This window comes from Salvelinus alpinus, chromosome 24 (genome assembly GCF_045679555.1).
Source record: "Salvelinus alpinus chromosome 24, SLU_Salpinus.1, whole genome shotgun sequence".
Lineage (NCBI taxonomy): Eukaryota > Metazoa > Chordata > Actinopteri > Salmoniformes > Salmonidae > Salvelinus > Salvelinus alpinus.
In genome coordinates, this window is record NC_092109.1 from 19,899,036 (window position 1) to 19,926,299 (window position 27,264).

General features: G+C 43.8%; 1 protein-coding gene across 1 annotated transcript in view; it reads left to right on the forward strand.

Annotated features, from left to right (window-relative positions):
• The first annotated feature begins 234 nt into the window (after positions 1-234).
• Positions 235-27,264, forward strand: part of rgs3a (regulator of G protein signaling 3a) — a 228,559-nt gene continuing 201,529 nt past the window's right edge. Inside the window, exons 1-6 of the mRNA XM_071363911.1 lie at positions 235-395; positions 13,841-13,891; positions 16,915-16,973; positions 18,071-18,165; positions 18,404-18,472; positions 20,223-20,283. Of these exons, the coding sequence (XP_071220012.1) occupies positions 317-395; positions 13,841-13,891; positions 16,915-16,973; positions 18,071-18,165; positions 18,404-18,472; positions 20,223-20,283 (414 nt within the window). The 5' untranslated portion in view covers positions 235-316. The remainder of the gene's footprint in view (positions 396-13,840; positions 13,892-16,914; positions 16,974-18,070; positions 18,166-18,403; positions 18,473-20,222; positions 20,284-27,264) is intronic.

Below are 27,264 nucleotides of genomic sequence, written 5' to 3' on the forward strand. Positions count from 1 at the left end.
TCCCTGCGCTCAGTCTGCTCCTCTCTCTCCTCCCACTCTGTCTCTCCTTGTCTTTCCTCTTTCTCAGTCTGCCATTTTACTCTCTCGCTCTCTCTCTCTCTCTTTAAAATTTCGTTCTCTCTCTCTCTCTCTCTCTCTCTCTCTCTCTCTCTCTCTCTCTCTCTCTCTCTCTCTCTCTCTCTCTCTCTCTCCCTCTCTCTCTCTCTCTCTCTCTCTCTCTCTCTCTATCTCTCTAGCTGCAGATAGCATCTGGTTTCTGGTTATTTCCTCAGCTCCTCTGACCTCCTCTCCTCTCCTGCTGTAGCCTCAGTCTGGGATGGAAGCTCCCAGTGTACACATCGTCACCCCGGGCAACCTACCTGACAACTCGCCTGAGTTCACGCTGAAAACTTTTGGTGAGTACAAGTCTTCTTTTTCCTTTTTTTTGGCTCCAAGTGAAAGGTTTGAGTAGTGAATTGTCGTTTTGGTGGGGTATTCTGTAGGTTTTTGTATTTGTTGTGATTGTACACTTGTAGCATAGCACTAGCCAATCAGATGGGTTTGTCCAGTCAACTTCCTGGTAACCCATGGGGAGTCTACTCTCTGCTACAGAGGTTGAGTCATATGGGGGTGACGATCTCTCTTTCTTTCTCTCACTCTATCTCTATCCATCTGCACTTGAGGCCAAGAGCCGTGGGCACAAGCACTAAAATACTTTCATTTATGTTTAATATTTTAGCAAAGTGTGTCCACACTGAGTCAGTTCTGAGAAGTCAGTCAAGCTCCACCCTTTTGGGTCAATGTAACTTTCAGTGCCACTTGGACAATTCCTTCACCACATTGATAAAGACAGTGACAGTGCAGGAATTCGGTCAATGGACACACATGATACACCGATACACTATACCTGAACATGAGCCTCTATTACCAGCATCTCTTTAGTGGGCTCAGGTGTACTGGGAAGTCATTTGGCTGGTAATGAGGGTCCCCTCGTTTCTCAAACGCTAAATAATTCATATATGGTATTTAGACAGGACGATGCACCTGGTTTCAAAAGGCAACACTCATTAATAATGTAGTATTTAGCTGTCCTGCCTGAAGCTAGGAGAGGAACATTAGGATAGGCACCAGGGGGGTGGGGGAGTTGAGATGGAGCTCAAGGTTTAATGGGGTCACAGATTTGTTCCATGAGAGAATGAGAGTATAAGTAGACACAATACATATGGAAATATAATATACTCCTCTGGAAAAGACATGAAAAAGTAATGGAAAGGCATATGTTTTGGAGATGATCTATAGTCTTTTACATCTATTCAATACTTTTATGATTTAGCAGAAATTGTGGGTGCTACACATTGGTGGTGGGTCGGCTCAGGTCATGGTGTTTGTATCAGGGGTTGGAACCAAAATATGTTTTCTATTGTTTCGTTCTGAACAGAAACAGTTATTTTTTTAAATCCGTTCCTCTGTTCCGACCAGCAAAATAAAGTTCTGAACCGGTTCGAACCCCAAAAAAGTAACGGTTTATATCGTTCCTTTCTGCTCCTTTCTTAACCTCTGAAATCATTATTATTATTCTTTTTTACATTAGCTATCTCGACATTTCATTACTTCACCAATCATTGCGGATAGAGCAGCTTGCTATGGAGCGGGCAGGCTATTTAGATGCATTGGACAGACAAGTGTAGGGCGCGAGATGCAAAAGTTTGCTGGTGGGGAGAGAGCGAGAGGGGGTGGAAGAGGAGGATTGGCTTGAAGTGCTGAGCATATTGCTGTTATGACATGCATTATCTGTATTAGGCTCACAGAATAATACCTACGGAGGAGCGGCTTCTATGAAATAACTCTGAATTTCTTTGAACTTCAGAGAATTGGCTTCACGTTGGGGCGGCAGGTAGCCTAGTGGTTAAACTAGGCTACCTGCCGTTGGACTAGTAACCGAAAGCGTTGGTCTAGTAACCGAAAGGTTGCAAGATTGAATCCCAGAGCTGACAAGGTGAAAATCTGTCGTTCTGAACAAGGCAGTTAACCCACTGTTCCTAGGCCGTCATTGAAAATAAGAATTTGAGAAAAAAAAAGTTGGACCAGAGCTAGCTAGATAGCTAACAAGCTTGTGTGTGCAGAGCGGCACCAGAATTAAAATAAAAACACGTCTTAACTTTTTGTAGTTAATAAATCCAATGTGAAATGTGATAACTATAGCATTTCTAGCATTGAAAAAGTTAATCCATTCTTCTGAGTAACAGAGTGAGGGATTTGCATAGGCACTTTGTTGCATTTTTGTGGGACTGGAAAAAAATGCATGGAATGTAAAATAACGTTATTAACCAGCTCTCATGATTTTAAAATAATGGTCCTGTTCCGGAACAGCATAGATCACTTTCGTTCCTGGTTCTGATTTTGTTCTGCCCCCCAAAAATCTTATTTTCAGGTTTGTGGTTCTGTTTCCTGAACCAGGTCCAACCCTTGGTTTGAACCATTAGATATGACACTGTATGCATTATACATGTATATTGTTGTTGTTATCATGATCTGCACTGGATGTTCTCAAACCCTCTTTACATCCCAGCTAAACACTTAAAATAGACAGAGCTATAACTGCACTATAATCAGGCTGTATTTGGCCCAGAGAGACTGAAGTAACTGTGTACCAGCAGCGTGAGATGAGGATTACATCTGTAGAGTCATTACTGTAGTGCAGCAGATGCTTTCCTCCTTCTTTTTCACATGACACACAAAGGAATGATAAAACCAGCAAAGCCTGCACAAAGCCGTTGGCCCCATGCCCTTTCCGTGTTTTAAACCTGGTCGTGTCTGCCGGGTTCCTTCAGTAATGCTTTCGCTTGTGGTGTTCTAGCCCATCGGGGGAAGAAGCACTGCCACACACACAATGTGTTGTTTACTAGTTTGCCTCTCCCTGGATAAGTGGAAGGTTTGGCCCCCTAAATCCAAAATGCTGACTTGTCTTCCTCTCTCATCCCTCAGTTGTCGCACTGGCAGGTGCATGTAATGTAAGAAAAGCTCCTGAGAGATTGACCCAGAAATGGGGTCAAATCATGTTTCTTCCTCATCCCTCTGCCTTGAAAATGGTGCTTACACACAATATCTAATTTGCTGACTTTGCTGACCCTCCACATTGACCGCAGACCTTATTAATGACTCGTGGTTGAATTTTAGGAGGATACCATCAATAACACTAGCGTTAATGTGCCCTTGCCAACCCCATAAACGGCCATTAATCACACACACTTGTTCCAGCCGGAACCCAACCAGAACAGGAAGCCCCAGTGTGCTTGGTACCGCGATTGAACTTGACAGATCATAAACGGCCGCTCTGGATTAAGAGCCACTTATGTCTCCATTCACTGTTTTCCCCTCTGAGAGCCACCTGTTAGGAAATTGGCTACATAGGCCGACATACATTTTCCCTTCCCTTAGCTGAGGTCCTTGGCTGAGAAAGGCACTTTAGGGCTGATTGTGACTACAGCTGAAGGTACTGCTGGTGCTGCTTCTCTGTGACAAGCAAAGAGAGAAGAATATGGTATGTAAATTATGTAAGCAGCTGTGAGGGGAGAGAGAGAGAGAATACTGGGTGATGTCAAAATAGAGAGAAGTAGGCAGAAAGGATGCTGACAGCCTTAGATAGTGTTTTCAGCGTTTAGTCTGTTGTCTTATTGGAGTTTGCGGCCGGGTATCTTTCTGAGTAAAACAGTTAACAGGAGGCTAGATGGAAGATGATAGTGTAAATACTGAGCTCTATGAATTGTGCAAGTGAAGTACAGTTGGCTTCTTTCAATTCTCCCGTGGAAGACGTTTCTCTCAGTTATGCTTTAATTTCTTATGTCAGATAAAAGTGTCTGTGATGCAATGGTTATTGTCCACTGTTCCGAAAAGGGAACTGGGATGTCTCATACCCCTTATCCTTCTCATTTAAAACATGTTTTTCTCTCTTTCCCTTTTCATCACTCCCATCCCTCTCTTTCTCCTCTGCCTATATCCTGCCCACTGCCACCCACCCCAAAACTACTCTGCTAGTTGATTTCATTTAAATGAAAGCTGTTGCTTTGATTCTCAAAGCTGCATGAATATTTTACTTTGTAGAGAAAAATGTAATGTGTAGAGTGTGATCAGCCTTTCACATGACTCTATTCATGCATGCTAACTGAGGTTTGGACTCTTAGATCAAGGGCGTAACTTTGGGGGGTCAATGGGTTCCGGGGGTCAACACCCTTCTAGGGAGGTCCGGGGGAATTTCTCCCTGTGAGATAAAAAAAAAAAAGGTTGTGAAAGGGTTGTTTCTGGTGAATATTGAAGGGAAAATACATCCCAAACTTTGCTGATAATTTGGTCAATATATCCCAACCACAACTGAAATAACAATAATTTCTGTATTACTTTAAACTGTTGGTATAACAATAACAGTTCAGAAAGTAAACATGCTTGGCAATTTGTTTGTAGAACAACTATATCAGTTCTGGGTTGTGCTTAATTCAATTGACCATTTGCTATGTTGCGTACCGGCTTGTACTGAACGACACGTTTCCCCAAAACGTTCTTCAACGTTCTTGAACAGACTTTTAGATAACCTATGTTTTCTCTGTTTGGTGGGTGTGACGGGGTGTGGCTTGAAGTAGAGGTCTTCACGAGTCCACCAGACCCTAAATTACGAGATCCGTCCCGGGACCTGAGCGGGTCCGGGTCCAAAATTCAGAGTTTTGTCTGATGGAAATGCCACGGATCTCGAGTATGTACAATTGAAATTGATTTACCAACTGGACCCGATTGGACCCACCCTCTGTTCATTTGTGTGAGGTGATGAGAAATGCGTGAGCTTGTTATCTGTGTCAGCCAATTGCAACTCAATAAAATGTATAGGTAATGTCCAGCTGAAACTGGTTCTGTCCGCTCACCACATGTGCGCCTGCTGCTTAGGAGAGAGAGAGCGAGTGAGAGGGGCATAGGCTACTGTTGATTGTGAAGATGGAGGCCTTTTTCATTGAAGTAAAACAAAAGTTAGATGAGAAAAATATAACCTAGTGAAAAGAAGCCAACAAGGGAAATGTCCTCCGTTGGGACAAGTTGTAATATTGTCGTGGACAAAGATGAGAAGAATGTTGGCGCAGCCAAATGGACTGTGTGTGTGCAACTCGCTATTCAGGCTTGATGAAATTTTCGAACTTGAATTTATTTAGATTTTGTATTTATTATCATTTGTTTTATCATTAATTATTATTATTGTATATCATTATTATTATTATGGTAGGCCTATTTAAGAATCTAAACCTGCGCAAAAAGTGTTTTCTTTCATTTTATTGTAACATTTTCATTGGCTAAATTAAGTTTGAACTGTCTTAGAATTTTTTTGCTCTTTAATATAAGTTAAAAGTAGGCCTGTTGTAAAATAAATATAATTAGCCTATTGCTGGCACTTGTTGGGGATGCCTACGGTAGGCACTCGCCTTGTTGGTAATTGCTGCAATATAGGCCAAGCCTGTTCAAAACTTTTGTGAAGGTTTAAACCAGCTCTTTAAATATGCAACAAGTGTTTTGTTTCATTCTGTTGAGCCATTTTGCTAAATTAAAGTCCAACTGTAATGTTGTGTTTGACGCAATACAATAGAATTACTGGTAGGCCTATATCTACTCACACTCAAACCCTGAAAAGGAAAAAACTAAGAGGGCGAGATGCAAAACTTAATTTAATGCCACAATATAATAACCTATTTGTATTACTTGACTTACTTTTGATATTACCATAATAAAGGTGAGAAACTTTTGTGCAGGTTTGGTGTGGTATGTCTATTATTTAGCTTAGCTACTGTAGGTCCAAGATGGCAGTGTGCACCGGTGAGATGAAAAATAATGTTTTAGGCCTACCAGAGTTACTCCTTCAATCTAACAATATAATGCTTATCTTTATAAAAAATATTCTGATTGGAAATTTCCGAATGATCCTCCTTCTGTACGCCTATATCTACAGTGGGGCAAAAAAGTATTTAGTCAGCCACCAATTGTGCAAGTTCTCCCACTTAAAAAGATGAGAGAGGCCTGTAATTTTCATCATAGGTACACTTCAACTATGACAGACAAAATGATTTTAAAAAATCCAGAAAATCACATTGTAGGATTTTTTATGAATTTATTTGCAAATTATGGTGGAAAATAAGTATTTGGTCAATAACAAAAGTTTATCTCAATACTTGTTATATACCCTTTGTTGGCAATGACAGAGGTCAAACGTTTTCTGTAAGTCTTCACAAGGTTTTCACACACTGTTGCTGGTATTTTGTCCCATTCCTCCATGCAGATCTCCTCTAGAGCAGTGATGTTTTGGGGCTGTTGCTGGGCAACACGGACTTTCAACTCCCTCCAAAGATGTTCTATGGGGTTGAGATCTGGAGACTGGCTAGGCCGCTCCAGGACCTTGAAATGCTTCTTACGAAGCCACTCCTTCGTTGCCCGGGCGGTGTGTTTGGGATCATTGTCATGCTGAAAGACCCAGCCACGTTTCATCTTCAATGCCCTTGCTGATGGAAGGAGGTTTTCACTCAAAATCTCACGATACATGGCCCCAAGCCTACCATTTTTCTTTCTTCTTTTGAATCTGGGTCTCTCGGATCCGAACCGGCACGGGTCTGTTTTTCCACGGGCCTTTTCGGAATGGGTCTGACTGTCCTCTGTTCCATTTGGAACCGGTCTCCGTTTAAAAACAATGTAACCCGTGAAGACCTCTAGCTTGAAGCAATGAGTGACATATTTGAAGCCCAACCCCTCCCTGTTTTTCAACTGGTTGTTTAGAACAGCACCGTTTCCGTTTAATTGATCGTTGCATTACATTTTTTCGGACTGAACGCAGCCCTGGTGACTTTTCTACTCCAAAATGAATGAATGTTCATATCATTTAAATAAAATGTTCCCCTCCAAAAATGAGCCTAACAACATATTGGTCCATATTGTCAGGCTGGTGTGTTATTTAGCAATAAACATGGTCACCTGTAACCCAACTGATGCAGCATAGTGGCTCTAATAAATAGGCTGAAGCATGCCCATCTGTATTTGTGCTAATCATTAGCAAGATCAGTGATTCTCAAACTTGTTCAGTCATGACCCCTTTCATCATGAGGGAACATCCCATGCCCCCTTACCTCCCCCAATTAAATGAACTGCTACTATGTTACACAGAATAGGGTATAAGAATACCTTTTACTCATCTAGATACAGTACACACTAACACCTGTACCTGGTTTCCCTTCCATATTGAAATCAAGAAGAAAATAAATAAACCAGCTTACTGCTGTGCATCTCTATCAATAAATACTAGGGTAGAAACATTTCACAAATACTAGGGTAGGCACATTTCACAAATACTAGGGTAGGCACATTTCACAAATACTAGGGTAGGCACATTTCACAAATACTAGGGTAGGCACATTTCACAAATACTAGGGTAGGCACATTTCACAAATACTAGGGTAGGCACATTTCACAAATACTAGGGTAGGCACATTTCACAAATACTAGGATCGGCACATTTCACAAATACTAGGGTAGGCACATTTCACATATACTAGGGTCGGTACATTTCACAAATACTAGGGTCGGTACATTTCACAAATACTAGGGTAGGCACCTTTCACAAATACTAGGCACCAACATATAAAGTTGGTTCTGGAAGTATTCTTAGGGTGATTATTAGGGTGCATAAACATGATGAATGCTCCCCCCCATAATTTCGGCATTCATATTTGTTTTCTAAACATAAAAAAGGAGACAGACAGGCTGCCTCTGACTGGCATGCTTGAGCCTATACTGCCTGAGGTTCAGAGAATCAGCCCTTCTCTAATTATGAAGCCTACTACAAACCAGTTGTTTCAAAGTTTATAATGTTACCAAAGTTGTCTTTCAACTAACAAAAAGTTGTCTTTCAACTAACAAAATTGAGCCAAATATAACCATTGCCATTTATCACTCGTTTTTCACTCCCACCACTTCGCAATAGAAACCTTGAAAAATATCCTGTTCTAAATAATTCTTATTTGTGCTTATGAATTTACCATGTTAAATGTGACTGTACATTTTTATTTGTTACCAGTTAGCTCACAGAATTAAGGGGTTTGTTAAGAAGAGAGAGGAGAGGGAGAGAAAGAGAGGAACTATTGCTCTGTTCTCCTTACAAGCCTTGCACAACTATTTTCACTTCTCAAACCACGGCCTCGAGGATGAGGGCCAAACCAAGCATAATTGGCGGGGTGGGGATCCAATAATAAAATTAGGAATTGAGTAGTACTGTTTAGCGTAAAACCACAAAAAGCCAGTCGCTACAGTGGGAAAACAATTTCCAATCCATCAAATCCCCCCCCCCCCCCCCCCCTCTCTCTCTCTCTCTCTGTCTCTCTGTCTCTCTGTCTCTCTGCTAGCAACTAAAATACATTGTTGAGTCATTAAAAGCTTCTTATGCCTATAATCAGTCTTTCGTTCCATTTTCTCTCCATTTCAGATAAGCAATATATCTTTTTTAAAAGCTCTTGCAGTTACCCAGTCAGCACAGAGTGGTGAGGTAACATGAAAAGCGGTGTGTTCCGTACTTTCTCAATCGCCTAATCATTTATCCAGCCGTCCTAGTGAAGCAGTGTGTTTGATAATGAAACTCGTCGGTCTCTGATTGAATTTCGTTGAAATCCGTCCTCTCTGCCTTCGAACTGTAAATAGACAAATAAGCAGTGGAGGGATTCAGAGCTTAAAGAGAAAGAGACAGAGAGAGAAGATTTCTGACAGGGTTCAGTTAATGAAACAACGTTGGACTTGGCTCAGGCTCCCGCTGGTTACCAGGGTACAAGGTCTCATTAGCAACGGTTCACTGGCTGTCTCCTGTAGCCTTCACAGGCCTGTCTGACAGGAGACAGCAAGATGGCCGCCTGCTGAGGCCATTGTGTTGGCGTTGTCTTTGACCGATGATGCATAAGATGTCCTGTATAGTTGGTAGGTGGGTGGTTGGGTGCTTTGATGTGTAGTGTACTGTATACTGTATATAGTGTAGTGGTCAACAACTTTGGTCCTGGAGATCTACAGTGTGTATTCAGACTCATGCACTCTGTAGGTCTCCAGGACCAGGGTTGGCGTCACTTGCTCCATACGCCCATGTGTGACTGCTTTTTAAGGCTTTTTATTTATACTGCATAGTCTTTATGCCACTAAGTTTAATTGAACATATATTTCCAAGTGTACCTTGGCTTGCCAAAGTATTAGCCATACTTCATTTTATTTATTTAACATGATTATGGCACAGTTGGTACTCTAACTTTCATCCCCAAATAGAAAGGGAGCCATATCATTTTAAAGTCACCATCAACAGTCTGACTTCAGGTGTGTCCTTTCTCACCACTGCCCTATATCACTGATGATTGTCGCAGCCATTTCGAGAACTGACACATCCTATCACGTTTAGGTAAGACCCAGATGTAGAAGTAACAATAGTTTATTACAACCACAGGGGCAGGCAAACAACAGGTCAAGACAGGCAGGGGTCAATAATCCAGAAAGGGTGTAAACGGTCCAGAACGGCAGGCTGTCTCAGGGTCAGTGCAGGCAGGGTCAATAATCCAGAACGGTGGGGTAAGGTACAAAACAGCAGGCAGTCTCAGGGTCAGGGCAGGCAGAATGGTCAAAACCGGGAAGGAATAGAAAACAGGAGGAGGAAAACAGGCAGGAGCAGGGAAACAAACGCTGGTAGGTTTTACGAACAAAACCAACTGTCAACAGACAAACCGACAACACAGGTATACTGGAAACAGGAGACAAAGGACTGTGAGACATGGGTTTAACTCTCAACACATGAAATGTAGGATGTATACGAAGGGTATGGGGCAACAGCAGACGAACAGCAGAGGGGCTAATGATAAACCGGGGGGAGAGTTTGCGGGATTCCACCCAGGGGGGCAGATCCCGGGTGGACAGCCATACCTTCTGCCCGAGATGATACCGGGGAGCCGGGGTCTTGTGGCGAGCCGCTTGTCGTCGATACCTGGAGGTGGTCTTGAGGAGGGCCGATCGGGCTCTCCTCCAGGTACAACGACAGCGGCGGACAAACATCTGGGCAGAAGGTATGCCGACATCTTCTTCCTGCTCAAGGAAAAGTGTGATACCCAAGGGAACACTCAAAAGGTGATAGGCCTGTGGCAGAGCAGGGAAGGGTGTTGCGGGCATATTCGACACACACCAGCTGCTGGCTCCAGGTGGTGGGGTTGGCGGAGGCCAGGCAGCACAAGGTAGTCTCTAGGTCCTGGTTGGCTCGCACCGACTGCCGTTGGACTGGGGGTGGAACCCAGAGGACAGGCTGGCCGACAACCCAATGAGGGCGCAGAATGCTTTCCAGAACCGGGACAAGAACTGAGGACCCCGGTCAGAGACTATGTCAACTGGTAGTCCATGGATCCGGAAGACGTGCTGCACCATGAGCTGGGCTATCTCTTTAGCAGGGGGTAGTTTGGGGAGAGGAATAAAGTGGGTGGCTTTGGAAAACCGATCCACCACAGTCAGGAAGGCGGTGTTGCCATCAGTTGGGGGAAGACCCGTGACAAAGTCCAGGGAAATGTGAGACCAGGGATGGTGAGGGACAGGCAGAGGTAGGAGGAGACCAGCCGGAGCTTGCTGAGGAGTCTTGTTTTGTGCACTAACCGTGCAAGCGGCGACAAATGCGGAGATGTCAGGGACCATGCTAGGCCACCAAAAGCGTTATCGCATAAAAGCCAGAGTCCGACGGGAGCATGGGTGGCAAGCAAGTCTGGAGGAGTGGGCCCACTCCAGGACCACAGAGCGGACCGCGTCAGGCACAAACATCCGGTTATCTGGACCCCCCAGGGTTCGGCTGGGAGCGCTGTGCCTCCCGAACCTGCTTCCCTAATCCCCAGCTGAATGCTATCGCCAGGCATGAGGTGGGACGGACGGTCTCAGGTTCTGGGGTAGAAGTCGTGAGGCTATAGCGGCCTGACAGCGCATCTGGCTTGAAGTTCTTGGATCCCGGCCGGTAGGAGAGGGAGAACTTGACCCGGGTGAACACTAGGGCCCATCTAGCCTGCCTGGAATTGAGGCACTTGGCGGTGCACAGATATTCCAGGTTCTTGTGGTCGGTCCACACAATGAATGGATGTTCCGCCCCCTCCAGCCAGTGCCTCCACTCCTCCAGCGCCAACTTCACCGCAAGCAGCTCACGATTCCCCACATAGTAGTTCCTCTCCGTGGCGTTGAGGTGGTGGGAGAAGAAGAGGATGTCATTGAGGTAGACGAAGACGAACCGGTTTAACATGTTGCGGAGAACATCATTAACCAGAGCCTGGAACACAGCAGGGGCATTGGTAAGGCCAAAGGGCATTACCAGGTACTCGCAGTAGCTGCTCGCCGTGTTGAAGGCAGTCTTCCACTCGTCCCCCTCCCGTATCTGCACCAGGTGGTAGGCGTTCCATAGGTCCAGCTTGGAGAACATGGTGCCCCCCTGGAGTGAATCCAGAGACTGTTGTTGATGAGGAAGATGATGACGTTGATGATGCTTTTTGTTTTGTCAGCACATTGTTGATATGTTGTTGACGAGATGATCTAAGAATGCACAGAGCACTTTACTTATTAGGCAACTTTGGCTTGCTATACTTTTGTGCTGCTGCTAATGTTGATCACTAGTAGGCCTACTGAATATATTTGTCTGTCAACCCTGTGACATGATGTACTAGCTCATTGTATTTACTGTAACTGTGTGCATTGTGATCCATGTGGATTGTATATGTTCAGTGTTTTATGCACCTTTGCTGTAAAAAGGGCTTTATAAATACATTGATTGATTGTTTGATTGAATAAAGTTGAAACTCTGTAGTGTTGCCCAAGCCATTGTTGTCTCAGACCTCTCTCTGTCCTCTGTCCTGGCTCTGGTACAGTGGCTGGGTTCTGCTCTGTGTGACATGAGCTGGGAGCTGGTATGCCAAAAGGATAGATGCCCATTGTTGTCAGGCTTTCCTAGTCTGCCCCATTTTATTTATGTCTCAGTCTCTCCCAGTCTCTCCTTCTGTTTCTCAACTTCTCTCCCAGTCTCTCTCAATGTCTCCCAGTTCCAGTATCGTTCTGTCTCCTCGTCTCTTCCTGCCTCCTACCCTCTACCAGTCTCAGTCCTTCACTATGGAGACTGGCATGCCAGTGACAGGTGCATCAGATGCGTTCCCATTGTCTCCAGTCTCTCCCGTTATCTCTGCCCCGAGCACAGTTCTCCTCTCTGGACTGGTTGGCGCCAGACACTGGGTCTTTCCCTCTGACCTCCCACCACCCTAACATCATGGCAGGCTATTGAACAACGCTCCAGTTGCTCCACACTGCTGCCACAGACACAGACAGCGCAGGAGATGGCATTACTCCTACTACCCCAGGCATGCACATACAGTTGGCTAAGCATTGAATGCCTCCTCTCTTTATTTCCTTTACTGTTTAACCTGTTTCAACCAGGGAAATCCTTCAGACTTCGTAACAGCTCATGAGATTAAATGAAAGTATGCTGTATGTGAATCCTTTTAATTTCTGATTGGTCATTGAGAGTAATGCCATCTTGTAGTGTGCTGGAACTCCCATTGTCTGTTTTGGGAATAGGTGACTCAGTTTGATTGAGCCAGTTAAGCCTTCTTTAATACGTTTTCTTACACAACAATCACCTGGTTGACTACTGGGTCTATTTGAGATCATATTTAAATCTCATTCTGTTGTTATAGCCAGCTGGTGTTTCCTCCATTGTGTCCAAACCTCACTTAGCAGCTCCTTAGCTAACCTCTTCATTCCAGCATTAGGACTTTCACCACCTGTTGTTGATCTTTAAAGCTAATGTGTTGAGGTTTACTGCTTTCTCGCCTTCAGCTGAATTATTTCCAGCCCTCTAATGGGCTGTGTACTATTCAGCATTTAAAGCAGGCACTGTTCAGAAATAAAGAACAATAAGTTATATTTGACAGTTGCTCTCTGTCCTGGTAAACTGCACTCCTTCGATCCCCTCCCTGTCCTGGTACTTACCCCTGTCTTGGAAATACCTCCTTCTTCCCTTCCATGACCGTGCTTTACCTTAGTTTCCTCAACGCTCCCCAGCCCATAGTTCTCAACGTTTTGAGATTGCGACCCACTTAACCTCCCTTCTAGTGACCCACCACATGCTTAAAGCAGTGTTTCCAGCTAGTTGTTCAAGGACAAATACAGTAGTCTAACTAGAAAGCCATGCCAACTTCAGTGTGGGAATCTCAAACATCACTAGGCACACTGGGCCATTGTCATACCTAGCTGGTCCAATCCCATCTTTACATAATAATGGGGGTGGGTAGGGTTTAGCTACAGTGCCAAAGTCAATATCACACAGGGTAAATAGCAGCATGGTTGATATGCTAACACACAAAGCCCCAGGACACAGCAACCGTAGATTCATTGCAAACTCTGCCAATTCTGTTTACTTTGGGTGAGGGCACTGCCAGCTCCCAGCACCTATCCTGTTTAAGTCAAGAACACAATACAACACTGAGTTACTTGTGTTAATGACAGTGCAGATCTCTTCTGTGTGTGTAATCAGCAAGGCAATGTTTCCCCCCCTCTCCCTCCATCTTCCTTCCACACTACACAGGAAATATTCTTATCTCAGATCCTGGAGATGCAAAAAGGAAATCCAGAGATTCATGAAAGCAAATATTTATGCTCAAGGTTATACAATGGTTTCACGTCTATTAAGCCTACTGATTAAGCACACATATTGTTCTAGAATAGACTAGAGGACGCTAACACAGTTGCACATGGATGCACCGCTATGTTTGACCCAATCATTAGGAATCTCTTCTTGTCTGCTCTCTGCCTATAGGTCAGCTGAAGCTGTCAATCATCCCAGAGGATGGACTCCTTATCGTCCATGGTGAGTACCAGGATGTCATCCTCCAGTCAGCAGGCTCCATGTTGTCAACTCCACCACAGACATGTAAACAGTTGTCTTCTTTTAACATGGTTAAATAGGTTTGATAGTGTGGCATTTATGAATATGGTAAGTTCATTCACAGAATATACTATGCCCTCTGTAGTTACTGGGACAGTGAAGCATTATTTCTTCTTTCGGCTCTATACTCCAAAAGTTAGGATTCTGACAGCTTTAATTTTAGGGTATTTTCATCCATATCGGGTTAACCGTTTAGAAATGTAATTGTGTACATATTCCCCCCATTTTAGGGCACCAAAAGAATTAGAACAAATTCACTTATTAGTAAAAAGTAAAGTGAGAAAGTTACAGATGCAGAAATATCATACCCTCCTCCCCTGTTATTGTAATGGTGAGAGGTTAGCATGTCTTGGGGGTATGATATAAAATGCTAGCCTCCCCTGTTATTGTAATGGTGAGAGGTTAGCATGTCTTGGGGGTATGATATAAAATGCTAGCCTCCCCTGTTATTGTAATGGTGAGAGGTTAGCATGTCTTGGGGGTATGATATAAAATGCTAGCCTCCCCTGTTATTGTAATGGTGAGAGGTTAGCATGTCTTGGGGGTATGATATAAAATGCTAGCCTCCCCTGTTATTGTAATGGTGAGAGGTTAGCATGTCTTGGGGGTATGATATAAAATGCTAGCCTCCCCTGTTATTGTAATGGTGAGAGGTTAGCATGTCTTGGGGGTATGATATAAAATGCTAGCCTCCCCTGTTATTGTAATGGTGAGAGGTTAGCATGTCTTGGGGGTATGATATAAAATGCTAGCCTCCCCTGTTATTGTAATGGTGAGAGGTTAGCATGTCTTGGGGGTATGATATAAAATGCTAGCCTCCCCTGTTATTGTAATGGTGAGAGGTTAGCATGTCTTGGGGGTATGATATAAAATGCTAGCCTCCCCTGTTATTGTAATAGTGAGAGGTTAGCATGTCTTGGGGGTATGATATAAAATGCTAGCCTCCCCTGTTATTGTAATGGTGAGAGGTTAGCATGTCTTGGGGGTATGATATAAAATGCTAGCCTCCCCTGTTATTGTAATGGTGAGAGGTTAGCATGTCTTGGGGGTATGATATAAAATGCTAGCCTCCCCTGTTATTGTAATGGTGAGAGGTTAGCATGTCTTGGGGGTATGATATAAAATGCTAGCCTCCCCTGTTATTGTAATGGTGAGAGGTTAGCATGTCTTGGGGGTATGATATAAAATGCTAGCCTCCCCTGTTATTGTAATGGTGAGAGGTTAGCATGTCTTGGGGGTATGATATAAAATGCTAGCCTCCCCTGTTATTGTAATGGTGAGAGGTTAGCATGTCTTGGGGGTATGATATAAAATGCTAGCCTCCCCTGTTATTGTAATGGTGAGAGGTTAGCATGTCTTGGGGGTATGATATAAAATGCTAGCCTCCCCTGTTATTGTAACGGTGAGAGGTTAGCATGTCTTGGGGGTATGATATAAAATGCTAGCCTCCCCTGTTATTGTAACGGTGAGAGGTTAGGATGTCTTGGGGGTATTATATTTGAGCGTCAGTAACTTTCTCACTTATCATTATTCACAATTCATTCAAGATTATCTGTAATCATGGTAGCATCCACATTCATGTAGAAGTTTTTAGAAACATATTCTATAATTATTTACAATAAAAGTGACTCCAAAATTACACAATACATTATTTACCATTCATTTCAATTGGGCACAATATAATCTGAAACACAACCAAACCAAACAGAAAATGCATCCAACACATTTTTAGAGTCACAAGCTTGATGTAGTCATTGTGTGCTACGAATATGGGATCAAATACTTAACTTTTTACACAAATAAGTGAATTTGTCCAATACTTTTGGTGCCCTAAAATGTGGGGACTATGTACAAAAAATGCTGTAATTTCTAAACGTTTCACCCGATATGGATGAATATTCCCTCAAATAAAGCTGACAGTGTGATCTTGAACCCCATAGTCATTGTGTCCTGAAATGGGGGAATAACTTTTGGAGTATAGAGCCAAAAAGAAGAAAAACTGCTTCACTGTCCCAATAATTCCGGGGGGCACTGTAGAATATAAATTGTGCTTTGTATGAGAATTGTACAGCTCTTTATGCAAATCTTAGTGGTGTTTCTGTATGGTTTCTGCCTTACTGCCAAGCTATTTTGCACTGGCATCTAGTTCTCCTCACTCTCTGTTTCTCTGTTGCTGTTTGCTGTTTGCTGTTTTCTCTCTAATTTGTGTGGCTGTGGTGGAGAGCCACTCTGTAGCCTAAAGGGAAAACACAAAGGGAACAAATGTCAACCCAGCTCAAGTCAGAGGCCAGACTGCGTGTGTGTGTGTTTGCACTGCCTCCGTCAGACACATAGGACACAGACACACGCACACGCACACGCACACACACACACACACACACACACACACACACACACACACACACACACACACACACACACACACACACACACACACACACACACACACACACACACACACACACACACACACACACACACACACACACACACACCCGCAAACAGATGCAAACAGTGTCCCCGGCACGGTGACACCCACCAGTGCAGCACACTCTCTGAAATAATATGTCACTATTGGAGATTGTGTTGCAGCAGTGGGGAGGTAAAGTGGGACATGTCACCTAGTGCCCTCACACACACACAGCTAGTTTCAACCTCACTGCGTACCAGTGGAAGAGGATCTAGGCCTGGGTTAAATTCAATGTATCTCAGTCTTAAATCTCAATCTCAAACCATTTTATGATTTGGTTTATATACTGTGTTCCTTATGATATCAAAGGGTGTAATTCTACCTCTTCCATCGCCCTAACCTCTCATCATACATGTAGGTTCACTGACTACCAGAGACCAGTCACACAACAAATGTGTCCCCTTTATTGTCCTGATGGTATTTCATTGTTTGTCGTGAATTATTCATTTCTACATACCCAATCTTGTACCCACAGTTATGGAGGCAAAGAGCCTTATGGGAAAGAAACACGCCACATGTGACTCGTATGTTAAGGTATGTGACACTGCTTTGGTTCCAGCCCAATCAACTAGTCATGGTATTCAATCTAGACTCAGATTAGTTTAATCAGGTGTGTTAATGCTGGACTGGAAGACCCCCCCCCCCCCCCCACACACACACACAGTGGGTCTGCTAAACTAATAGCAGAAGTCATAACCCTCGTCAAGGCTGGATTTAGATTTCCTGTTTGTTCAGATTTAATCTCTCAGCAGACCTTGGCACAGGGCAGATGGATTAGTGCCGGCTGTATTATATTGTGTGTGTGCTTGCATGTGTCTATGTGTGTGTGCGAGAGTTTAGGAGACAGACGCGGCGGACCTACTGCGCTGTCACAGACTCTGAGCTATCTGCTAGATTACCCTCAGTAACATAGATTGACAGCTCTAGTCTTCCACTCTCTGTGTCTACACGGAGTATATGCCGATGTGAATACAACGTTAGTCAGTCTCAGTCTGGAAATCCCAGTCCAAGCCCACCAACGCAACGCTCATGAAGAGTCTTTGTTTACAAAATACTGTCCTACGCAAGTACTGTCCACACAAATGTGATTATATTGAATCATATTATGAAGGAAGTGAGGAAGTGCATAAATACCATAATGCTGGTTTGATTGAGTGGAGCTCTCATACCCCAACCAGAGTACTCGTTCTGCCACATCTGGTCTCTTGGCCCTCCCACACTTAAGGGAGGGCAGCTCCCGCTCATCCCAGTCCATGCTCTTCTCTGTTCTGGCACCCCAATGGTGGAACCAGCTTCCCCCTGAGCTAGGACAGCAGAGTCCCTGCCCATCTTCCAAAAACATCTGAAACCCTACCTCTTCAAAGAGTATCTTAAATAATCCCACAGCCCCCACCCTTGCACACCCTTCTCACCCAACCCCCCCCCAAAAAGAAAAAAATGCCTTGCACTTTCCTTTTTTTTTATTACTAGACTTTGACTCTAGCTACTTTGAGGAAAAATGTCCTTACTCTGACTGTGATATTTGGTAGTCCCACCTAGCTATTTTAAGATGAATGCACTAACTGTAAGTTGCTCTGGATAAGAGGGTCTGCTAAATGAGTCAAATGTCATTTAAATGTGTTCTGTCTCAGTTGGGTGTGGTACCTGATGATGATCCTGGAGGCAGACAGAAGACTAAGATGGTGCCGGACTCCAAGTGCCCCATCTTCATGGAAACCTTTTACTTGTGAGCCCAAATATTTTAGTATACTATCTCAAGTACTGGCCACAACACTAACATTTCGATTTTCAGCAACTCATTTTCATCCATCTGTGAATCTGCATTTGTCTGTGTGTGTGACTTTTTGTTGTTGTTGTTATCACTCATGCCTCAGGTGCTTTCAATTGATATGAATTGCCATTATACTGTATTAGTTTGCGATAGGCCCCTATGAATTGACGGATGGTGTTTCTGTTGTTTTCAGAGTCGTCACTGAGGAGCAGCATCATAAAAGGCTACTGTTCACCATGTGGAACTGTGACCAAATCTCAAGGTATCAGTCAATGGCATGGTGATGATAATGATAATGATGATGATCAAATATTTATACAGATAATCTAAAAGATGCTTAAAAAAGGACATGTAGTTCTTGGGCTGGACAATGGTCTTCAACAGAGTCACATCCAACTTCGGTGGGATGCACATAGGCCAAGCTTGCAACAGTCTCCTGAAAGTCAGTCAAGAGCCTTCATTCTCCACCCTCAGCACTCTCCTCTGCCACTCTGTTCTCAGCTCCTCTGATGCCCTGATGCAGGCTTGAGTAGGGGGAATCAGTGGTCACATCCAGCAGGGGGGGAGACAGGTCCGGAACATCAAGCCAGCCCATGCCAGCCCTTGCCATCCCCAGCTTCTCTGCAGACTCTGTTGGTAGATACTCCTCAAACAACATGTATCACCCACCTGGGGGAAGCCAGCGCCCGCTAGATTTCACTAGGGCACCTTGGAGTCAGAGATCCACTCAAAACTACAAATCAAATGTTATTTCTTTCCAAGGTGTACCATCCCAATAATTGATGTGTAGTGAGTTCTTGTACAACAAGCCTCTGTGATGATGGTCAAGCCTGTGTCATCTAGCTAAAGTTTTAGATAAAAACAAAAGCTAGCTAGCTAGCCATTAGGTTATCTTGACCAAACGAACGGACTTGCTGGTCATATGACTCCACTGAATTGATATATATATATAAATAATCAATACTAAGCTTACAACCATGAAATTGTTGAGAAAAAAATTAACAAAAACAACAAACATATATACATTTACAGGAGCTCTCTGCCTAGGCAACCTCATGGCGCCATGGCAAGAATGGAACAGAACGATGAAGATAACGATAATAGTGATTCATTTTAGTTATTTAAAGGGTTTTAGATTTTTGATGATGAATGTTGAAGGAATGCATATCCCTCTGCTTCTACTTATCAGCATTATTACACGCACGCGCACACGCACACACGCACACACACACACACACACACACACACACACACACACACACACACACACACACACACACACACACACACACACACACACACACACACACACACACACACACACACACACACACACACACACACACACATTGAGCTGTCAGCTCCGGTTGAAGTGCAAAGCTGCCCTTTATAATTGATGCAGAGGCTGCGGCTGTGTGTGGGAGTGTGTGGTCGTGTGTCTGGAGTTACTCTCGCCTTCTTTCCTCTACTAGCCTCGGTTATAACAGGGTCAATGTTAAGGACATGACTTATGGTCGGATGAATTTTCCAATGTTATGCACTATTGAAAGGACAATAGTTGGATTGCCCGAGCTGACTAGGTGAAAAGTCTATAGATGTTCCCTTGAGCAAGGCACTTAACCCTAATTGCTCCTGTAAGGCGCTCTGGATAAGAGCGTCTACTAAATGACTCAATCTCCCTACTGCTCATACAGTCCCTGTAAGAAACATGATGAGGTTATGATGATGACCCTGTGGATGATCAGATGTCATGTTATTATCTGTGTGGACCGCTCTGGGTGAGGGATACAGTTTGTGTGAGTACCCCTGAGTGTCTGGGGTCGTCATCTCTGTGCTCTAGTATTACCTGGGTGGGGTGCTGTAGTGTTGATGTCTAAACCAGTGTATCACAGCAGAGAAATTCCATTGGGGATAAGATTGCTGCCTATAAGGAAGGGACCACATAATTTGAACATAGATATAATATCTCTCTCTCTCTCTCTCTCTCTCTCTTTCTCTCTCTCTCTCTTTAGGAGGAGTGAGCTGCTAGGGTGTATGAGTTTTGGCGTGAGATCCCTCATGGACCCAGTGAAGGTTAGTTGTTCTTCTTTGTACATTCCTCTACACCACACACACCACTGTAACCCTCCTCATTAGCTCGCTCCCTCTATCAGAGTGTGTGTGCGTGTGTGTTCACCAGACCATAAAATACCTGTTTAGCCCAGAGTGAGTAAGCGGCCATGGCCTTAATCCACAAGAAACACCACTGTGGCCACTGTGAACACATCACTACTGTCCTCAGTCCCTCCAGTTAGAACACATCACTACTGTCCTCAGTCCCTCCAGTTAGAACACATCACTACTGTCCTCAGTCCCTCCAGTTAGAACACATCACTACTGTTCTCAGTCCCTCCAGTTAGAACCCATCACTACTGTCCTCAGTCCCTCCAGTTAGAACACATCACTACTGTCCTCAGTCCCTCCAGTTAGAACCCATCACTACTGTCCTCAGTCCCTCCAGTTAGAACACATCACTATTGTCCTCAGTCCCTCCAGTTAGAACCCATCACTACTGTCCTCAGTCCCTCCAGTTAGAACCCATCACTACTGTCCTCAGTCCCTCCAGTTAGAACCCATCACTACTGTCCTCAGTCCCTCCAGTTAGAACCCATCACTACTGTCCTCAGTCCCTCCAGTTAGAACACATCACTATTGTCCTCAGTCCCTCCAGTTAGAACCCATCACTACTGTCCTCAGTCCCTCCAGTTAGAACACATCACTACTGTCCTCAGTCCCTCCAGTTAGAACCCATCACTACTGTCCTCAGTCCCTCCAGTTAGAACCCATCACTACTGTCCTCAGTCCCTCCAGTTAGAACACATCACTACTGTCCTCAGTCCCTCCAGTTAGAACACATCACTACTGTCCTCAGTCCCTCCAGTTAGAACCCATCACTACTGTCCTCAGTCCCTCCAGTTAGAACACATCACTACTGTCCTCAGTCCCTCCAGTTAGAACACATCACTACTGTCCTCAGTCCCTCCAGTTAGAACACATCACTATTGTCCTCAGTCCCTCCAGTTAGAACACATCACTACTGTCCTCAGTCCCTCCAGTTAGAACACATCACTATTGTCCTCAGTCCCTCCAGTTAGAACCCATCACTACTGTCCTCAGTCCCTCCAGTTAGAACACATCACTATTGTCCTCAGTCCCTCCAGTTAGAACACATCACTATTGTCCTCAGTCCCTCCAGTTAGAACCCATCACTACTGTCCTCAGTCCCTCCAGTTAGAACACATCACTATTGTCCTCAGTCCCTCCAGTTAGAACCCATCACTACTGTCCTCAGTCCCTCCAGTTAGAACACATCACTACTGTCCTCAGTCCCTCCAGTTAGAACCCATCACTACTGTCCTCAGTCCCTCCAGTTAGAACACATCACTACTGTCCTCAGTCCCTCCAGTTAGAACCCACCACTACTGTCCTCAGTCCCTCCAGTTAGAACACATCACTACTGTCCTCAGTCCCTCCAGTTAGAACCCATCACTACTGTCCTCAGTCCCTCCAGTTAGAACCCATCACTACTGTCCTCAGTCCCTCCAGTTAGAACACATCACTACTGTCCTCAGTCCCTCCAGTTAGAACACATCACTACTGTCCTCAGTCCCTCCAGTTAGAACCCATCACTACTGTCCTCAGTCCCTCCAGTTAGAACCCATCACTACTGTCCTCAGTCCCTCCAGTTAGAACACATCACTACTGTCCTCAGTCCCTCCAGTCTAGTGATACAGCCATATATACTGTACATCTATGGTTACAGTATAGATATGTAGGGCAGTCCCTTGGGTGTAACAACACATCACCACTGCCCTCAGCCTACTGTAGTAAAGATCTTCTAATCTAGGGGTACAACCATATAAGAGGTGGTGTAGTGGAGGGTAAACATATCTAAATGCACGAGCGTTTACACACGTTTTGTGGAAAATTTGCTTAGGGAGCACTACTTTACTCATTGCGAATAGCGATCAGCATTTCCCCCCCCAATTTCTTTTTACCACTGCATATGTTTATGGTTACAGCACAAGATACATTGTGCATTCCCTCGGGTGTTACAACACATCAGTACTGCACTCACAGACATGACTAACCCACCACAGACCTAGTTGCTGTTGGGAGAAGAGACAAACTATATAGCTATAGCAAGGACTGTTTCTGTTAAGTAAAGTACACAGGTGAGAATGTTATGGACTAGTAGAAATCAATACAGAGAATTATGTTTTTCCTTCTGTGAAGCAGAGCCCGTTCCTGCAGTTAAATGACCAAATCGCCCTCTAGTGGCCTCATGGGTGGAATGTTATTCATATTTGTAAAAATGTGATATTCCCGTGTTTTTATGTCAAATGGATTTGTCATATTTCAGTCTTCTGTGATGGATACAAAGTATCATATTGGGATGCAAACTCAAAATGTAATACATTTCAATTCTGTCTGCCATGGTAAAGGTGTCTTCTTTTTTAAGCCCATAACCATGTGTGTGAGATGTATACCTTTGTTTCAAAGTAGATTTGTTTAAGACTACCAAGAAACCACCTTGATTTAGCAGGTGAGTATATTCCAGTACGGACTGTGTTTTGACAGCCGAGGTGTTTAGTTCTTATTTGCGAGCCGACAAGGTAGGAAGGCAATTTCTGTTGTCAGCTTGTGTGTGAGCTGCCAGAACACACTCTGCTCTTACGCCTTCAGTGATCCAGTGGGCCGATTTCCCGCTTCGCTCGGCTGGGCAGCACATGGTAAACACATAGCATTTTGTTTCAGGCCACAACTCCTGTCAAGCTTCTTGCTTGTCTCCCATTCGCCTCTCAGACACCTTTTCTTACAATTGCAGGCATACATGCATGCAGAATGCATTCACGCATTTGATGTCAGATACAAAGTGAAGTGTCTTCGACAGAGGACTCAGTGAAGATAAAAGTAGAATACTGCTGGGGTTTCCTCAGCTCTACTTGCTGTTTAATTATTCATTCTTAATTTATCCAACTGTGTCCCATCCCCCTGTGCCCACACAGAACTGCTCTTTACATTGTAAACCGTGTATAAAACCTCCCAAAGGCAGGGTGGTCTGTACCTCCCAATGGGTCTATTGTTTTTAATAGCAAAGTGCAAAGAAAAGTTCATTCAGGTTGGGTGTGAGTTTCTGCTTGAATTTGGTTAAAAGGACAGTGAATTCTCTCATACTTTGAGAACTTGTACCAAGCTCCTGTGTGTATCAGACACATAGTTTTTTCTCTTAGAGATTATTCTGAACTGAAGACACGTGTAACCACGTTAAGTCTTAGCCTATTGGTGATAGTAGTCATTCACTCTGAGTAGTTTGCAATGTCTCCATGTATTTCATGTACACTGTATATGTCTGAGTGTTAATTATTTCACGACTAATCAATTTTATTAGTTGAATTACGTAAATGCATTCCTAGTTTTACAGAGTAATTCTTTGATAGACTAGAAGTTTGTAATTTTGTAGGTCTATTGATAGTTGTTAATTACACTATACACATAGCACATGCTTGGGTACCACCTTGACATCTCTGATCTGCTTGCCTCAATAAATGAATGCTAGAACATTGGTTGCCAGGATTAGCTATTTGTATCTAGAATAATTGCATAACGGTGCATGTTAGACACATGATCATTATAGTCATACTGAGATGTGATGTAAGGCTCGCTACCTTGACTAGATTCCTTCAGAGACGTTCAGGGCCTGTTAAATGTATTCACATATTATTGGAGTCTGATTGATAAATGCAGTTTATTATTATATTCAACATAATTTCTACATAATGGTTGGATCATTTCCATCCAACTACAAGGACTTGTGGTGATAAGGTGATAAGGATAAACCTATTAAACCAATATATCTCAAATAAGGAAATAGGAAACAAACTTACTCTTAACTTGGACGCACACAACTGGAAAGAAACGGAGAAATGGCTTGACAGGCTTTAAATACAAACTAGAATTGTGAATGAACCTATCAGGATAGTCTTGATAATTACTGACAGGTGTGTGATTGCTTGAAAGTCAAAAGGTGAAGGGAACTTGCTTGATCAAGCCCATCTCAGCAGTATGCTGCTCCACTCTGAGGGCTTTTGTACAGACCTTTAAAAAAAAAAGAGGTATCTCTTACACACACACACACACACACACACACACACACACAGTCTTGTACGGTTAACCTTGTGAGGACACACAATTCAGTCCCATTCAAAATCCTATATTTCCTAACCCCTAACCCTAACCCTAAACCTAAATCTAACCCTAGCTCCTAACCCTAACCCTATAACTAACCCTAGCTCCTAATACAACCCTAAACCTGATTCTAATTCTAACCGTAACACTAATTCTAATTAACCCTAAACCCCCTAGAAATAGCGTTTGACCTTGTGGGGACCAACAAAATGTCCCCAGTTGGTCCAATTTTTGTTTGTTTACTATTATTCTGGGGACATCTGGTCCCCACAAGAATAATTAAACATGCCACACACACATTACCTAAAATCTGATTTTTGGACAGGCTTCTGCCTGGCATTTATCCCAATGAATATTTAATTGGCTTAATTTGCTAATGAGGAGATGAAACATTGAGTCACTAGGAGTTCTCCTTTTCATCTCTTTTCAGCTCCCTCCTGCTACTGTCATCCTCCACAACTCCTTGGCTTTATTCTTCTTCATCTATCCCCCCTTTATCTCTCTCCTCCCATCCCTCTATATATTCCCTCTTATGTTCTCTCACCCACCCACTCACCCCTCTCTCTTTCTCCCTCTTCCCCTCCCATTGGTTTCTATTTGTCTAATGGGCATCATAATAGTTGGAGGTGGCACAGTCCGTGCTTAGATTTATGGCACTGTACATGTCTCCCCTCCCCCACTTCTCCTCTTTCCCCTCACTGTCCCCCTCGCCCCACAGCCTGTAGAAATCTGCCCACTCAGATAAGATGCTTTAACCAGCGAATATTGTCACAGTCCACGGAATCACATCTCCTTACTACAATAGAGCTCAGACTGCAGGCTTAGAACAACCTCAATAAGACACAGGGAGAGCAGACCAGCACATAGAACACTCTGCATTCTGCCCTCTCACTGGATGGAGGAAGACCTAGGCTAGCTGCTGTGCTGTATTGTGTGTGTGTGTGTGTGTGTGTGTGTGTGTGTGTGTGTGTGTGTGTGTGTGTGTGTGTGTGTGTGTGTGTGTGTGTGTGTGTGTGTGTGTGTGTGTGTGTGTGTGTGTGTGTGTGTGTGTGTGGGGGTGTGTGTGTGTGTGTGTGTGTGTGTGTGTGTGTGTGTGTGTGTGTGTGTGTGTGTGTGTGTGTGTGTGTGTGTGTGTGTGTGTGTGTGTGTGTGTGTGTGTGTGTGAGAGAGAGGGAGAGAGAGAGGAGAGACTGAAAGAGTGGGACAGAGTGTTTTGTGCATTGTAGAATTGTCATGTCCCTTAATAGAGACGGTGAGCATATCAGATGGATTATGAGTCAACTCTTGGCTGCATCATTTTCACACATGAGCGCTCGCACGCACCAGGGTTGGGCTCAATTCAGAATTTTGAAGTTGCTTCCCATTCAACTAATGAGTTAAAATTCAAATTGAATTGGCCATACCCCCTGATGTTGAATTTGAATTTGAGTTTGAGTGCAGGAAGTAGAATTTAATTCAGTGCAATTCAAAATAATTCCACTCGGTCATAGAACATAAGAATGCATGCATGTATATAATGACATGTTTGATGTTTCATGTACAATATGTATATATTTGTATAGACTAAACCTAATATAGAATAGAAGAGGCATTTGAATTTTGTTGAATTTCATTGAATTCACACACACACGCACGCACGCAAGCACGCACGCCCGCCCGCCCGCCTGCCCGCCCGCCCGCCCACCCACCCATCTGGCTCGTGAAGCGGACGTAATGACATCAGCTGCTGGAAAGAGCTAAACTTCTGTGTGTGTGTGTGTGTGTGTGTGTGCGTGTTTGTGTCTGTGTTTGTGTGTGTGTACGTTGCTCTGGGGATGTGGAGCCAGAGAAGGTAGTGGTGTGCGTGTTTGTGTCTGTGTTTGTGTGTGTGTACGTTGCTCTGGGGATGTGGAGCCAGAGAAGGTAGTGGTGTGTGTGTTTGTGTGTGTGTACGTTGCTCTGGGGATGTGGAGCCAGAGAAGGTAGTGGTGTGTGTGTTTGTGCGATTCTAAATCTGTGGAAAGAAGAATTCTCTCCACTTGAGGACATATATTTTTCAGACATCTATTTCCTGTGTTTGAGGGGTACAAAATTATCTTGTCACTTAAATCTCGCTGTATTGATTGCTTTCATTTTACTTCTGCGACTCTTTCAAACTCTTGCTTGTGCCTGTTGCTTTTTCCCATTAACGTTACGACCATTGGACATTTTTGTAATGAAATGTTAAACTGGGGGTTGGAACCGAAATTATCTTTAAATTTTTTCGTTTTGAACAGAAACATTTCTTGTTTGTGCAGAGCGGCACCTGAATTTAAATAAAAACACGTCTTACCTTTTTGTAGTTAATAAATCCCATGTGAAACGTGACAACTATAGTGTCCTTAAGTAGTGTTGAAATGGTTCATCCATTCTTCTCTAATTAAAAATCTCTCTCTGAATCACATTTGTAACATCAGTAGGCCACAATAGACTATGATTCAGCAGGAGGGGAGGGGCAGTTAGACAACACACACACACTGGCAAAGATTTTCAGCTGGCAGGCAGGCAGACACTAGAACAAGTTACTGAGTGACAGTGAAGGCTTTGCAAATGCGCTTTGTTCCTTTTCTTGTTGGACTGGGAAAAAAATCTCCAGAATGTAAAAGAACATTATTAACCGATTCCCATGATTTTAACCCTTTGACACGTACCAACACACGTACCAACACACGTACCAACACACGGGTGTGATAATTCTACAGTGGTCCCTGCAGCGTACGCTCAAACGCTCATTTAGAACATATAGTTTCAATTGACGCAATAGTCAGCGTTTGAGCTGGCCACTGTTTTTTTACAGCAACATTTTGC